This window comes from Canis lupus, chromosome 4 (assembly GCF_011100685.1).
Source record: "Canis lupus familiaris isolate Mischka breed German Shepherd chromosome 4, alternate assembly UU_Cfam_GSD_1.0, whole genome shotgun sequence".
Lineage (NCBI taxonomy): Eukaryota > Metazoa > Chordata > Mammalia > Carnivora > Canidae > Canis > Canis lupus.
In genome coordinates, this window is record NC_049225.1 from 36337221 (window position 1) to 36354539 (window position 17319).

The 17319-nt window shown below is 40.8% G+C and overlaps 1 protein-coding gene across 11 annotated transcripts in view; it reads right to left on the reverse strand.

Annotated features, from left to right (window-relative positions):
* The window catches only part of MCC (MCC regulator of WNT signaling pathway), a 301430-nt gene that overhangs the window by 160638 nt on the left and 123473 nt on the right, over positions 1-17319 (reverse strand). The window contains exon 1 of one of the 11 annotated variants that reach the window (XM_038534599.1): positions 120-138. The exons of the other annotated variants lie outside the window; for them this stretch is intronic. Within the exon in view, the coding sequence (XP_038390527.1) occupies positions 120-122 (3 nt within the window). The 5' untranslated portion in view covers positions 123-138. Of the gene's footprint in view, positions 1-119; positions 139-17319 lie in introns of those variants that run through there. 11 annotated transcript variants of the gene reach the window in all.

The window sequence follows — 17319 nt, forward strand, 5'->3', positions numbered from 1 at the left end:
TTCTACTGAATTCTCACAAGAAAGTTGCTATTATTACTTCATTTTGCAGATAACAAAACAGGGCACAGTTTTTCTAGTACTGGAAATCCCAAACTCCCAAGCTGACCAATTCCATTTACCATTATCGGGCATCACCAGCAATGGGAATGAGGGTCGCACTTTCTCAGATCCCAGGATGTGATGTGCGTCAAGGGAAAGAACCTGAGGAGTCAAGATTGCAGAGCTGGATGGCGCCCAGCACCAGACGGTTTCTAGCACTACTGCACAAACTGGAAAAGCCACTGGTACCAGAGGGAGTTTCAGTGAGCAACCTGGTACCTGCTTTGACCATGCCCAGTGCCGGGAGGAAGGAGCTACAGTACGGGTGAAGGGCAGGGCCAAACAAACCCATAAAGACCCCAGGCATACAGGCGAGCCCATAATCTACCAAAACAGGTGTGCCCTCCACCCCATCTGCCAGCGCTTGCCTGGCCAGGGCCTGGTGAGTGTTGCACAATCCATTGCCAAATCACAAAGATGTCAGAACTGCAGATAAAAGCTGTGACACAAGCAAGTGAGCCAAGGCCTAGGATCAAACACTGTGGTCTGAGTCCAGCTTGACAGCATTCCTATCCCTTTCCTATAAGAAGCCCTTGTCCTTCAAAGGCACCCTGCCCTCCTACTTTGCCTCTGGAAACCACAATAGGAATTAGATCAGGTACATCACAGATCAGCATTATTTTCATAAACAAAGCCTCCCTTGATCCCCCTCTACCTACAAGGAACACACTCCATCACACATGCCTCGATGATTTTCCTTCTTACGGGTTTATTCCCCTTTCCTGACCCCTCTGTTTCACAGACTAACTCTGAAATGAAGAAATGCAGCAGGGGTCATGACAGAACTCACTGGCCACAGGCGGGGAGCTAGGGGCAATATGAGATCTCCTGCAGCAGTGCTCATCTCTGCCCTTCTGCTGTCCTGGGCCTTCCGCAACAACCTGGAAGCAAAGCAGCAAGAAAGATCAAGAGGAGGCCACACCGGAGGGCTGATGAAAGAAGTGTTCCTCTGGGCACAGACACTCTGAGTGGTCTCTGACTTTTTCAAATGAAAGGAGCCCCCAGTGAGGAAGGTGCACGACACCGTCTCCCAGCCTGTAAGGCACCGCTCACAACAAAACCAAGTATGTTTCCTGATTTAGCTGAATGATGTGGACAAACTACCTGGTTGCTCGGGAGGTGGGGAGCTTTAGCACAGGGCCTCCTAGATGTTATGGTGTTTCTTCATCACATATTTTGGATAGGGCATTGCTTTCTTCCCATCACATAGGTTCACTTGCAGATCAAATTCCGCCTTTGCTCATAAGGGAGGAAGTGCATATTTTCCCATATCCAAGAAGTTTGCCTGATTATTAGTTCAAACACACCATGCCCCAACAGGGGATTCCTAACTTTTGACTTTCTTGCAACATCTACCCCCTCCCCAATACACCTTGTCCTCTTAGCTTCTTATAGACAGAGCACTAGAATGCCAATAAAAATTCTCTAAAGCTGCCTTATTTTGTTTCCTGAGAGCAGAAAACAATGAGCAGAAAAAGTATTAAAGATTCCTAGGCTGTTTAAGAAGGAAACATTTGCAACCTAAATAAAAATGTCAAAGGGAAGCCAAAATCTAGTAGCGACCAGAAATACTGCAGTTTCAATAATACAAACCCTAAAATTTACTCAAACTATTAAAAGCTTAGCCTCACTGCTAAAGAAGTTGACGCTGTCAATCACTAGGTATTAGGACCAAACACGGGGTAGGAGGGTGGATAAAACAGGAAGCAAGATTGTGCCAGATATTTCAAAGCAATCTCCTTAGAGGCTAGAGTGCATTGTCCTGTGCAGGCAAAATTCTGAAATGCTTATTATAAAACTGTGCTGGTGTTACTATACTTTAAATGCAAACACCATTCTGAGATGGATAAACAGGAGTACAAATCAAAAGACACTGTGAGATAATCTTCCCATCAATCTCAGTCCAGGGCATCAGTTTATTAAAAATTTTGAGCTTAGTTCTGGGCTCCCAGAAAAATATCACAAATGTGAAATGGGATTATTTAGCTCTGAGGCAAGAAAGATGAAGGCCAATTAGCACTAGCTGACAGGCATACAATGAGCTCTTACTCTGAGAGCCACCAGCATATACAGCCCAAGATAATGAGTTTATATTTCAGTATGAGGATTTGGGTTTGCTCCTAAAGTCTTTCCTGACACTGAAGCTTGTTACATCTTAGAAGGTGCCACAATGGCTCTGGAATTCCACTCCCAGAAAACCTTTCAAGACAGGGGCGAGTCTCATCTCTCCAGGCTATGGGGGCAGTGCTGCCTGGGAGTTTCCTCTACAGGCCCTTGAGATTCATTCCAGTCTGATGATTCTCTCCTTTTACACCAAGAGATGAGCTGAGGCAAAAAAAAAAAAAAAGGGGGGGGGGGAGTTAATACACAGACTATGGAGGACATTTCTCTTCTTGTGGCAAAGAAAACCAGAGCTTATTTCCAGGAAAGTAACAGCACCTCATTTTTTTTTGGGGGGGGGGGCTGTTTTCTAGGCTTTTAAAAAAATCTCAGTGACAGTAATGTTAAGGGAGCAGCATTTACAGGAGCACAGGATTTGTGCACTAGGTTCCCGGCTACAACCCATAGACTGAGAACTAGAGCATTTACATACCCGCAGAGACAGGAGCTACCCACAATGGCTGCCTTGGAATTGGGTATTTAAAATGATTGATACATTAGGGAAGAGCTCCCTCTCTCCCAAAATAACAGGGGGAAAAAGGTACAGAGAATTTCCCCTTTAAATTGCAATGGAAGAGAAATAACCTCCCTTTCTGTCTTTAAAACAATCCCTCCTAACATATGGATCAGTTTGCGCTTTCAATTGGCATATTAAAAGAAACTAAAATTATTCAAAAATTGCCTACCATCTCGGGATTTTTTTTTGTATATTTTTTTAATTGGAGTTCAATTTGCCAACATATAGTATAACACCCAGTGCTCCTCCCATCAAATGCCCCCCTCAGTGCCTGTTACCCAGTCACCCCATCCCCTGCCCAACCTCCCCTTCCATTACCCCTTGTTTGTTTTTAAATTACAAAGTTAACCTGCCTCATTCCAGATTTTACATTCTTTTGGGCAATAGATTTATGTTCACGAAGCAAAAGTGGGAACATATCATTTCCTGCGGATACACAGAGCCAGAGAGTGTCTTTATAGAGCAACAAGGCTAAGCAGCTGACTTTTCTTTAGTCATTTCACATACCCAGTGTGCATGAAACCTCAGACATGCCCCAACAAGCCGATCTGGAGCTTACAGACTGTAGTACACACTCACATCAACATGGCTGTGAGGGAGCCTTAAGGAATTGATAATTTAAATGTGCAGTGTTACAATTTTGCTGAATATGTGTTCTTTTTTCTTAATAAATTCCAGATGTTAAGAGTAGCTTCATATCCACTAAGACCAGTGCTTTCCATGATTTGTTCTTTGAAACCTTGTGAAAAAACATACTTGCATTTCTTTATCCTACTGCATTTTAAGGACAAAAACACAGCTTTTCATGTACTTAAAAAAACAACCCACAACTTTTTAAAAAGATTAGCCATACTCCATAAATTGATTTCCACAGAAATAGAGTACACAGAATGATAAATCTATGCTATGAAAGATGGTAATATAAAGCAGACCTTGCCTATGGTGAGTTCAAATTCCATAATATACCATATGTATAAAAACTCCTGCAGTTTATGGAATCCCAAATCTCCAAGTTTGAACAGGGTGCAGGCCATGGTAACCTGTGCTTCTCTGCTGTGTCTGTGGTTATTAAAGCCTTCTTAGTGGATGAGGGTGGGGAAGAAGAGGGCAAAGGGACTGAAGGTGGGGAGGGGAGAGCAAGGCAAGGACAAAAGACTTGGCAATGCTAATTCCATGTACTGCATTTTACCCCTTAAAGTCTATAAAGCAAAGATCCCTTGAATTTGGGCCAGACTAGTAACAATAACTCAGGCAGGCTTCAGCCTTCATAATATCCACCAGCTCCCCTGTAGGCATCTAATAGAAGTGATCAATCCAGGTAGAGATTTTGTTGGCTTAAGGCAAGGCCCCTGTGCCTCCATCCTCCCACCACCACCAAAACCCCCTGTCCCAGAACATCCTGAATCCTCCCTATATAAGAACTTTCAAATTGTCACCATCCCAGATGCCAACTAGGGAAGAAGGATATTGATTTATATTCTTTTGCTGTTTTGTGGATAAGAAGGAAGAGGGAAGAGGGGAAGGAAATCAATCCAAAGGATGGGGGAAAGAAGAAATAAAATGGACATGCCATACACATGGAGGCACCTCTTAATTCAGAAGGAAGCCAAGAAACCCAGAAGGAGAAAGGAAAATGAAGAAAAAATCATGATGAGAATTAGCATTATAGGTCAAAAAAACAAAATGGACCCTTTGGGTGAAACAAAACAAAAACCAAGCTCACAGAGGCAGAGAACAGACTGGTGGAGGGGGAGATAATGGGGGAAGAGACTGGTGAGATGAGTAGAGTGAGTCAAATGTATAAACTTCCAGTTATAAAATAAATTAAGTCCTTGGGGATATAATGCACAGCATGGTGACTATAGTTAACAAAATTGTATTGCACATTTGAAAATTGCTGAGAAAGGAGATCCTAAAAGTTCTCATAATAGGAAAAAAAATCCTGTAATTATGTGTGATCGTGGATGTTAACCTAGACATGGTCATGATCATTTTGCAATATATACAAATACTGAATCATTACGTTATACATCTGAAACTAACATAAAGTTGTATGTCAATTATACCTCCATTTTTTTTCAAAAAATATGCTGTTTCAAAGACCTCTCGCAGCATCGGTCCCATAGCGAAATGTGTCGAAGCCTTCTCCTTGCATCATCTCCTATGATGGCATCCCCACCCCCTCACAGCCAAGCACATGGAGGAGTATTCATACTTAGATAATCTGGTGGAATTGAGTTGTGGACTAAGAAACAGCTTGAGGTTGTTCTCAAAGAATTCTCTCATTCAGAGCTGGTCAAACTGCTCAGGTGCAGAGCCAACGAGGTTAATGCTCAGGTTCAGATTTTCTGTGCAGGTCACATTCTGGCCATGGGGAGAAACAAGGGCAGGTTTCTTAAAATGCATTGATTTGCCCTCTTCCCCATGACAGATCACCTTTTGAACTATTGTGGAATGACCTAGGAGAAAAATAGAAAGCTCTGCAGCCAGGCACTCCTGTGTGAGTGTGGGGAACAATCAGAGGACTGTCTAGAAAACAAAATGCCTCGTTTCTTCAATAGTAGGTATTCGGGCAGCAAGAAGCAATTCAGAGACCAGCCAGCAAAGTGCACTGCTTGGGAGATAGGCACAGTGATATGTTGCTACTCTGCTCCAGCATTTACACATTGTCCAACTTCACTTTGGTTAAAGAATGCACTTTCTTCTGAGGATGGCAAGTGTATGATACATTGGTTATAGCTACCACGATAGAATTTGATGGATCTACCCCAGACCTCACCTCTAGTGTAAAATTGGGAATTGTAATGAAATGCTCAAATTTTTTTTTTAAAGATCATGGACAGGCTGGTTTTCATGGAAAGAAATAATTAATGTGGCATCCACATTAGTTTTTTTTCTTTTTCCTTCCAGCAACTACTTGTTTTAAACAAGGACAGATGGAGCTGCAGGACATATCTGGTCCCACTTTTTTTTTTTCCCCCTTTTCTTCAATGTTATTTATTTCTACCCTATGGCAGAAACATCCTTCTCTTGTAGGATTGGACAATATGCAATTTTCCCACCTCTCACGCAGGAAGCCATATTGCTGAAAATTTCTGATAAAACACAACCACATGAATGATGTTCCCATCATTCACTGTTTTTTTGTGTGTGTATCTGTAACTAACGTACCTCAAGGCCCCACCTCTCTCTAGCCTTACCCACTCCTGTGCTTCTTATCTGACCTATGGAAGCTAATATTCACCATATCTACTTCCCTCTGATACTACTGGGGAGAAAGGAAAATGTTTATATAAATATTATAGTTACAAGCACTATAAAATGTTATATGATATAGTTCAGGGGGGTTTTTACTGACTTTTATATTTAACTCCTCTTACCTGGGTCTTTAAAATTCTTCTCTTGCATACTTTACGATGCCTGCTTATGAAGTCTGAAAAGAAGTCATGTTATGGACAGAGTCTCTCTGCTAATGGAGTCAGTAGTTACAGTATGAGCAAGCACTTCTGATGCTCCACCTCCCCCACCCCCCCACCAAGGGACCTTACAGAGAAAGGATGGGTGTCTGGCTCCCACCCTGGGATTTCTGCATTTGAACAGACAGTTCACTGAAGTACTGGGGACAACTGTCCCTAAAGCTTGGGCTGCAAATATGTCAGGTGCTCCAGTGGAACATTTCTGCTTTGTTGGGGCATGTGGCCATGACCTCAATGAATCACAGAAAGTGAGTTACTCCAAGTTCACTCAGATATCTGCTTTCACATGAAACAAATTATCACAACTTTGTGCATCCACGAGGAAGTTCCCAAGATAAATTCTGCAAGGCATGACCACAGCAATGGTCCAACATAATTACCCAACAGACAGGGAGGCATTTTCTTAACTCTGGACACTAAAGGAGGAAGCACAGAAAATAGAGCTATTTCATCACTTGGATACTGATTAGTCTGCATCCCTGCCCCAAAATGTATTAAGGTTCTGTCTCGCAGTTAGCCAATAGGGGCAAAAATGCACAGACAAGCAGAAGGTGAAAACCCTCTTAACCCAGAAAATGTAATTTGGTGGCTCTGTGTCCCCTGTCATTTCATAGTGGTTCTTGGGCAGCCTCCAAGAAAAGCAGCAGTTATTGGGAAGGATTTCTCCAGAAATTTTGAGGTTTTAAGGCACACACACTATTTCAGAGGTTGTTAACTGAGAAGTCGTGGAACTCAGTGGTAATTGGCACTGCTGTAGGAAGTGCCACCTAAAAAATGTTCTCCCTTCCCTGCTTCCATGATCGATCTACTATCAGCTGAACTTTTTGGCCTACAGAAAGTAAAATGGAAAGCTATCCAAATGTGACTGCTTGACTTCAGGCACTGTAGGAGCCTCAGGAAGAAAAGAATTATCATTTAGGGAAAGGATGCTATATGAAAACACATAGGATACTTTTTTCCACTCAGTTGAGTGGAGGACAACAGAGACACATACCAGTGGACAGTTCACACCAAATGAACATAATTCAGCTCAAACCTTAATACTGATGACCACATTCCACTTAAAAGTGAAACAAGAGGGGCCCCTGGCTCAGTCAGTGAAGTGTCTACCTTCGACTTGGGTCATGATCGCAGGGTCCTGGGATCAAGCCCCCAAGTCAGGTTCCCTGCTCAGCTGGGAACCTGCTTCTTCCTCTCCATCTGCCCCTCCCACCACCCCCCGAAATAAATCAATAAAATTTTTTTAAAAATTAGACAAGATTCAGAGCTGGCTGGCACAGCTTCTGTCCGTGTGACCACAAAACAACACAGGTAAACATCTCAGGTGTCAAAATCACTTCTTTAAGGTGATTTAATAGCCAAGGTAAGGCTTTGGAGGTTATTACAGCTTCTTCAGCAATTCACCTGGATACAGAATATGCTTCATCTTCCTTTCATTTCATATGTGGTCACATACTTCCTACAGGGTTAGAGCTGAGAAATCTTTACAGATCTTCCCTTCCAAGTAACCTTGTTGAGTATAAAGGACCAGGGGTGGCAAATGCCGAGTTTGCTCTTTCTCCACACCTTTTAAACACTGACAGAACCCAGAACAAACCAGGCTAAAAGAAAGAAGACCTCACCCATGGCCATCTGTCCACCCTGATATAATCGCCTATGTACAGGATGTACCATAATCTAACCAACAACCAGTTAATGGATGTGAGACCAGTTCTCCTTTTGTATAACCCTGCAGGGAAGAGCATTAGGCAAATTTCTGGAGATAGAATTATTTGCCCAAAGCCTCTGAATGTGAAATTGCTTCCTTCACAAAAGCTGAGGAAAAGCTGTTGCAATATACACTTCTGTCAGATGTACCCATTTTGCTTTACTTCCAGCAAATCTAGATATACCACATAAAAACTCTGCCAATATGGTTCAAAAATGACTTTAGTCTTCATTTCCTTGATTATTTGAAGCTAAGATTTTTTCATAAGTTTATTAGACATGTGGTTTCTTTAAAAAAAAAAAAAGATTTTATCTATATTTAGAAAGAGACGGAGATGAGCTTGAGCAGGGGGGAGACAGAGGGAGAAGCAGACCCTCCCACTGAGCATGAAGCCCTATGTGGGGCTCGATCCCAGGATCCCGAGTTCATGACCTGAGCCAAAGCCATATGCTTAATCGACTGAGCCACTCAGGCCCCCCATGGCTTTATTTTTCTATTTTCATGTTCTTTGCCCATTTTGACAGGATGTTGACTTCTTAAAAGTTTGATGTGTATTATGGATATTTGTCTTTCACCGTATGTATCTGAAAATATTCTTTCCTAGTTGACTGTTCACTTTTTTAAGATTTTTATTTATTTATTTATTCATGAGAGACACAGAGGCCGAAACATAGGCAAAGCATGTTTAGCATTTTTTACACGTATGTTTTATATTAAGTTATCTCCATAAATCTTCTCCTTTACAGATATTTCCCTCTGTTTAGAAATTTATTCTCCACTCTAATCACTAAATTTTCTTAATTTTTAAAAATATGGTCATTTTAAAAAACTTTATCCCATATGGAATTTCATTATATACATAAATTACAAATCCAAATTTGGTTTTACATAATAATTGTCCTAGTACTACTAAATAATTAAACACTTTGTACTGTTCTTATTGTAGCCATTATGATATAACTAAATCCTTTTATGCTATTTTATTTTTTCTTTTATGCTATTTTAAATGACAGTATTTTAATGTTTAATGTTACATTAATGTAAAATATCCCCTTTGTTTTTCAAAAATATTTTAGCTATTTATTCTTCATGTAAAATTACTATGAAGATGTCTCAAAAGGCATGAACCAGAACATTAAACTTTCACTCTCCCCATCCCCATCCCAACCCCAAAGTCAGTGAAGTCATGTGTAAGCCTGAAATGTCACCTAAAAAACACAGACATTTTATCTATTGCAATTTTCTATGTCGTGGCTCTCCTTAACCCAGACACAAATTCCTTGAGGATAAACACATGCCTGTTTTTCCCTCAGCATATTCTATTCCTAGCAGCTAGTCCAGTGCAAGCACACATATAGTTGCTGAATGAATGAAAACAAGGGGCTGAATATCTTATTTGTCTTGAATTTTTTTTGTCTTGAATATCTTATTTGGTTTAGTATCCCTAACTCAAAACAGCTAAAATAGCACCCTGACTCTGCACTTGTTGTGTGGAAACCGAGCAGAGGTGTATCAGGGACTTACAGGTCACTGCACCCCACTCTGACCAATGGCATAACAAATTCAAAGATGGAAACTTCCCTAAATTACTGCAATAGCAACACAAAGGACAAAAGAAAGAGAAGAGGAACTTTGGGGTATAATAAGATGGACTAAAATAACCAAGTAGAAATATATGCTTGAGAATCACAGAAACCTTACTAGAATGGGGTCCCTTTTGTATCGTCATTGAGTAGTAGAGGTCAGCAAATTGCTTTTAAAAAGTCATAGAGAAAAAAAAAGTCATAGAGGAGTGACACCTCGGTGGCTCAGCGGTTGAGTGTCTGCATTCAGCTGTGGGTGTGATCCCAGGGTCGTGGGATCAAGTCCCACATTGGGCTCCCCACAGGAAGCCTGCTTCTTCCTCTGCCTTTGTCTCTGCCTCTGATGAATAAACAAATAAAATCTTTAAAAAAAAAAAAAAAAGAAAGAAAGAAAGAAAGAAAAGAGCCAATGCTAAGAAAGACTTAGGACCTTCAAAGACCCATGGCCCAGGACATGGGTGGGTTCAGAGAGAAGCAACCTGGATCCAACAGATGGGCTGACTCAGTGCCTTGCTAAAGGATCTCAACTAAGAAAAATCAGCCTACTGGTAGAGGCTGGAAGGAGTGATGTGAATTGTGCTCAGCCCACTGGTAAGGATCACATGTATTATTTAGGATATCCAGGGAGCACCTCTTTTGACCTAATTTACTCATTTTAGGATCTACTTACAAAGGTACTATAGCAATGTAATGATGACAACAACTGAATAAAACCAAAACACAGAGTGCTCATCTACAGGGGAGCAAATGAATAAACTGACATATCCATATTTTGCAGCTTTGAAAAAGAACGAGATCTGGAGATCTCAGAAAACCATGATCTTAGAAAAATTTTAAATTGTTGAAATTTTAAAGAAGTTAAAATTAGGATGTATGTAGTCTGATTTCTATAAAAATGTTTGCCATATTTATATGTTTTATATGAGCATACATGGGTATTGAAGAATAAACAGCAACTTGTTAACATGCATTAAGGAGGAAGATGGAAATATAGGAGGAAAAGGTTGGCTTTTTCATGGGATACTTATATGTATTTGACTTGTTCCAACAGAACGCATAGCTTTTGTGCCTTGAAAGGGAAGGTTAATAAATTATTATTCTTGAAAATAAATAGACATGTCAACAAATTTTGAAAAATGGATATTAACAAGGCAAATGTAAAATTATCTCAGAATTATCAAACGTAGAACAAACAAAATAATGAACCCTATTAGAACTTACTTGAGACAGCCAAGCTTTGATGACTCAAAGCTGGAAAGAGGTACTACAATTAGTTTCCCTTTGATGTCAGGGAATCATTTATTCTGCTTATCTCAAGACAGAGCTAATAGACCAAATGGTTTTGAAAAGTCCTAAATGGTTCTCAACATTTGGGTATATTCCAGGAAGACTCAGTTAATTTAGCTATTCATAGAGTGGCACATTTGACAGGGAAAATGCAAATCAGATTACTAGAGTTGGGGTTCAATTAGCCAGTCAAACTGCAGGGGAAGCAGTGACAGATAAGTATAGATGATATTATATCCATCATAATTTGACTTTTGAAAGCCTCGTTCAACTTGCTCAGAAAAACATTAGGGAGGTTGTATGAGACTGCAAATTTGCTATGGAATAACTGGGGAATAAACTAAAGATCACATGGTATTCCTTATATTCTAACATACAGTTAACTCTAAGAAAGAGAAAGTGGTTGGTTCCAAGCTATCCCTGGAGTACTTATCACATTTTCAACCTGGGGGTCTTGACCCATGAATCATTCTAGAGTAAATTTAATATGCTGTGATCAGCATAGGTCCAGATAAAAAACAAGTTTGAAAACCACTGCATTAAATACTCCCTTTTTTCCTGCCCCCATCCCTAACCCTACTCCCAACCAGCAGGAGTGAAACAGTTTCAAGTCTGTTGGCTACATTCCTGTGCTGATTTTCAAGGAGTTGATTTTTGTTTGTTTGTTTTTTTAAGATTTTATTTATTTATTCATCAGAGAGAGAGAGAGAGAGAGAAAGGCAGAGACACAGGCAGAGGGAGAAGCAGGCTCCATGCAGGGAGCCCAACGTGGGACTCGATCCCGGGTCTCCAGAATCAGGCCCTGGGCTGAAGGCAGCGCTAAACCGCTGAGCCACCTGGGCTGCCCTCAAGGAGTTGATTTTGCCATTAAAAAAAAAATTAAAAAGTCAAGTTCAAGTATCGATTAGAAAATTAAAGAGATAATTCTATTTTCTCCACCTCAAACAAAGTGTCTGTTATAACAGGTAAGTGCTTCGCGTTTGGATCTCTCCTTAAGAAATAATTCTCAAATTCCCTTTTCTTATATATTAAAATGCCTTATTAAAAGTAAGGGGGTTACAATAATAAAGATGTAAGGCTGGCATAAGGCTAGGTTCTGAAGGATTGCATTGATGCCCAGCATCAGTGGCAAGAGCATAGGAACTGTGCCCTGTGTGCAATAGCTAATAGTTAACTCTCAAATCTGGAAAGTCACTTCTTGCAGTGTGCTGCTGGCACTTGGAATTCCAAAAACAACTATTGTCAACAGAATTCTTGTGAACAGTGAATGACATCTGTTGAAGCTCTATCAGGTGCCTCACATAGAAGTAAAACACTGATCGCAAACACAATAGCCATGGTAACGGCTCCCTTATACCTTGGACCTGTATCAGACCTCTGTACCCAGAGATACACTCAATGCATTCCAAACCCAACCTGTCCTCTTCTCTTGCAAAGCCAACCCATGCCACCCCCCGCCGCCCACCATCACTGTGCTGCCCTGCTGGCTGCTTCAACTAAATGAGCCAAGAGGTGCCAAGCACCAGGCTCTACATGCCTATTGGCTTAAGCCAGAGACGTGGGCATCCTTTTTTGAATTCTTCCTCACTACTCCTCATTCTTATTACTTTCTGTTTATCTTATTTCATAAATCTTTCTGGAAACTATTCACTCCTCCCCAGCCTACTATCATCATTCTAACTCAGGATGCCATTGCCTCACTTGGACTGCAGTAAGAGTGCTTTGGCCATCTCTCCTAACTGCCTCTGGCCTTCTCTCCCAGCTGTTCTTCAAAGCCAGAGTCAACACTCTAAATGCAATTCTGAGTACTGTATATCACTTCTCGTGCTGAAAGAACAATATAAATAACAATTCTTCAATGACTTTCCTTTTCAGAGCAGTGGTTAGCGTAATTATAGGAAATGGGGAGATCAGAACATGTACTGGGCACACAGAGAGGAAAGAGCATGAAAGGAAGCTGTGAGTGGTGATGAGGACCAGAGAAAAGAAGAGATGCTGCTCAGACAGAGAAGGAGAAGCAGGAATTCAGACAGAGAAGGTGCAAGTGGAATATGTTCCAGAAAGATATGAGAAGAGCAATTCTAGAGCTACTCTTAGTTCTCAGTCTATTAACTAGGATGCCACCTTTCTGCTGTCCCCGGTCAAAAAGAGGACATCCCAGTGGTGAATGGACCATCTTGACATCTCAGCACCCAGCAGCTGTTCTAACAAGGTGGCTAAGTATTCAACTGAACCATGAAAGCCATGACTGACAGCAGAGGACTCTGAATTTTATCTCCTAACTGGCAGACTAGAAGAAGAGAAGAACAAACAGGGAGAAGTGGCTCACGGGGCAGGAAATTCATTTACGAGGGACATCACAGGGAGCATATCCAAAGGAATAATATAATCACTACCCAATCTGCCCACAGCCGTCGGTCACTCCACTATATTCCCTCTTTGCCCCCAAGTCGTGCCCTGGCAGCAACAGCTGAACTTCTGCCAACAGCCTGATGCCTTCCTCAATAGGCTTCCCTATAATTAAAATTTGATTCAGCACTCATGTAAATATTATTTTTCACACAAACTGTCATCTTCTATCATTCTTTTGCTAACCTCAACAATTTTCCCATTCCACTTCCACTGTCAAAGAATAATAAAATCCAAAAAAAAAAAAAAAAGAATAATAAAATCCTCCTAGATGTCTCATTCTTAATTAATATGCTGTTTTCTTTTCCTCCCACCCTGGTAGCATGGATCCAGCTCTAATGGAAGGCAAAGGGGATCTCAAGTCCTCCTGCAAACATGGAGCTGTGGTCTCAAGTCACTTCAGTCCTATGTCTGTCTATTCTATTTATTTTATTAAAAAAAATCTTATAACAATATTTATACATTCTTTAAGAATCTAAGTTACCTTTAAGCCTTGAATTTAGCAGAGTTTAAGACAAAATGGTCAACAAGTCATACTTTACTGTTAAAAATGCTATATATTTCAGGCACCACTCCCCACCCCCATGCTTCTTCTGTGCCTGCCTCATTCAATACCCTACAGAGACCCTTTAAGAACACAGTCTGTGCTTTCAGCAATAACTGACATCCCTGTAAATCCATGTAATGTTCAGAAAATAAATCCAGTGCTCTCTCTGTCCATACAGCAACATTAATCTTATGAACAGTAGTACAGAGCACACTCCCCCCTCTCCTCCTCTTTCCCTCCCTCCATCTCCTTTAAGTAGGGCAAGTATTTTACTCATGTTAATTGTTCTGACAGATGAAGATCAACACTGCTTTCATCCCTTTGCAGCCTAGCACCGGGTACATTTGTCTTCTCAAATGCTGTTAGAGCCAAGTACACTGGCTGTTAGGAACACAAGAGCTACTTCAGGGCCAGTGCCCAGCACTCTTCGTGACTGGCTCTAGATTCCTTACAGAGGAAATCCGAGGGAAATTCTTCCCAAAACTGGTTCAAGGTTTTTTGGGGGGTTACCATTGTGCTTTGTGTTTTAAGACTTAAAGAAAAAAAAAAAAACCCAGTAGATAGCAGGATTTTGTTAAATATAGATAAATTGGATTGGTTTCCATTATTCCTCTTAAGAAATTAGTGTACTGCCTTATTTACTAATTAATTGTATGCAAGTTCTCTGAAAGACAACAGGATGTGGCTGAATTCAGTAGGATTTTACACTAAAATTCGGCAACTCAATTAGGAACCGTGTGCATTGTGCAAGGATATACCACCTATTTACAACTCACACTGGGGACCATTAGAGCCAAAGCCTACCAGTGTTGACAAGAGCCAGAGCCTTAGACACAGACCTTTTTTTTTTTTTTTTTACCTCCCTAATCAGCTAGCTGCAATGGGTACTGCAAGTATCAAACGATTTAGCACAGTTAACACTCAGCCCACTATGATCCCTCACCAAGAGCTTTGGGCGTGTTCACTGAAGCTACTGTTATGCATCCCTATGTCTTGGTTTTGAATTACCTGAAAAGTAGCTTCACATGCTGGTATATAATTTCTTAGGTATTTCTACTCCCACTTTGTGAGTGTAGCTGAAGAGGACTTGTACAGAGAATGAGCAGTGCTGGCCTGACACTCTCCTCCCCCAGTGATAGCACAGAGGTAAGCTCATCATTGCTGTCCTCCCAGAGCACTATCTCTTTGTCCACTCTGGACCCCAGTGACCCATCTCCACCGTTTGTTTGTTGGTTTGTTTGTTTGTTTGTTTGTTTGTTTGTTTGTTTGTTTGTTTAAATAGGCAGAGGGAGAAGCAGGCTCCATGGAGGGAGCCCTATGTGGGGCTCGATCCTAGGTCTCCAGGATCATGCTCTGGGCTGAAGGCGGCACTAAACCGCTGAGCCACCCAGGCTGCCCTCCACCGTTTTTGAATTCAAAACTTTACACATTTCAAGTTTTCAGGACAGTGCTTCCAGAATTTCAGAAACCTAATGAAGAAAAATCAATTATGTTATGAATCAGATTTGTGGACTCCATCACAGAAAGAACCCACCTGCAGCCCTGGTGGCTTAGTGGTTTAGCGCCACCTTCAGCCCTGGGCCTGATCCTGGAGACCCAGGATCAAGTTCCACATCAGGCTCCCTGCATGGAGCCTGCTTCTCCCTCTGCCGGTGTCTCTGCCCCCCTCTCTCTCTAATAAATAAATAAAATCTTTAAATTAAAAAAAAAAAAAGGACTACTGATCTCCTCCTCTTTCTCCATTTTCACCCCCCTGCTTTCAACCCTGTCCAGGATACATTGGTGAGAGGAGAGTAGACAGACAGGAGAAGAGTACTGTAGCTCATGGGCTCTTTCTTCACCTTCCAGGCAGGGGGGTGGGGGTGGGCCGGTGGCCCTTAAGTAGCGGCTTCACAAAAATTCCTACTACAGACATAGAAATGCTTATACTCCACTGTCAGCCCTTCTTATCCAAAACAGATACACATTTGCACATGTTAGGATCTCGACGATCTCAATTTTTTCTCTATACAACAGAAAATATTAAAAGGAGGCACCTGGGTAGCTCCGCAGTTGAGTGTCTGCCTTCAGTTCAGAGCATGATCCTGGAGCCCTGGAATCGAGTCCCACATCAATCAGGCTCCCTGCATGGAGCCTGCTTCTCCCTCTGCCTGTGTCTCTGCCTTTGTGTCTCTCATGAATTTAAAAAATAAAATTAAATAAATAAATAAATAAATAAATAAATAAATAAATAAATAATAAAAGAAATAAATAAAAACAAAAATAAATAAAGTAAAATAGAATAAATAAAATAAAAAATAAAATAAAACTAAACAAAATAAAATAAATAAAATAAATAAATAAAATAAAATAATAAAAGGGAAATGGCAAATATATCTAGATGCAGAATTTTAAGTAATTTTGACTTAGTATTCTTCCGACTTCCTATATTTTATGAAGGGTAAAATTATTTCTCTAATTAAAAAAAATATGTATAATTATGTGAAGTCATTGATGTCTTACCTATCCCCATTCAGCACTCTATGTTGCCAACTGTCATTAACCCTGTTTATGACTTAGTCTGAAATAATCCTAAGTAGCCTCTTCTAATTTTGAGAGCCATAGCTTCGACTAGCCAAATTGATTAAATTATATTGATATAGCAGTACCCTAAAAACCTATATCCATTCTTCTAAGCTCCAAGTTTAAGACTAACAAATGTCTTCATGAACTAGAAGACAAATTAATGAAGACAACTTAATTTAAATCACCAGAAACAGGATCCCTGGGTGGCGCAGCGGTTTGGCGCCTGCCTTTGGCCCGGGGCGCGATCCTGGAGACCCGGGATCGAATCCCACGTCAGGCTCCCGGTGCATGGAGCCTGCTTCTCCCTCTGCCTGTGTCTCTGCCTCTCTCTCTCTGTGACTATCATAAATAAATAAAAATTAAAAAAATAATTAATAAATAAATAAATAAATCACCAGAAACAGACAATATAGACAGTTGCCAAATTTAGACAATTCCTAAAGATAGACTTTGAATTGAAGCTTTGATTCCCAAGAAGCAGTTTTCCTGGTTCTGCTGCTGACAAAATATGCCTCTGGATGCACACAGGCCTCTTTAAAGACCATATGGGGCAAATTTTAGACCAGTACTATTTGCCGGAAAACTATGACCAGCCTTGAAATGTCCCAGTTAGAATTCAGAAATAGATTCTGGTGAGCTATACTTTTACTGAGACTCAAAGGAATTTAGCTTGGCTGCTGCATTGTTTCTAGTAGCTGAAGTCAGTGTTTAAGAAGGTAAGAGATAATATATATGAACTCCAAAGACTAAACGGATAGCATCCAACAAAAGTACCTTGCATCTTTAACTATAGAATGGAATAAAAATGAGAGAATGCACAGTGCCCTTAGCTATATTCTGACTACACATTGCCATCAGAAGAGTGAGGTTAAATCTGACTTTATATTCTGGGTCTCAGTTTCCCCAGCTACTGGATACCTAGTCCAATGGAAAGGTGCAGCAAAAGGAGGAGTATGAATGAATGGAAA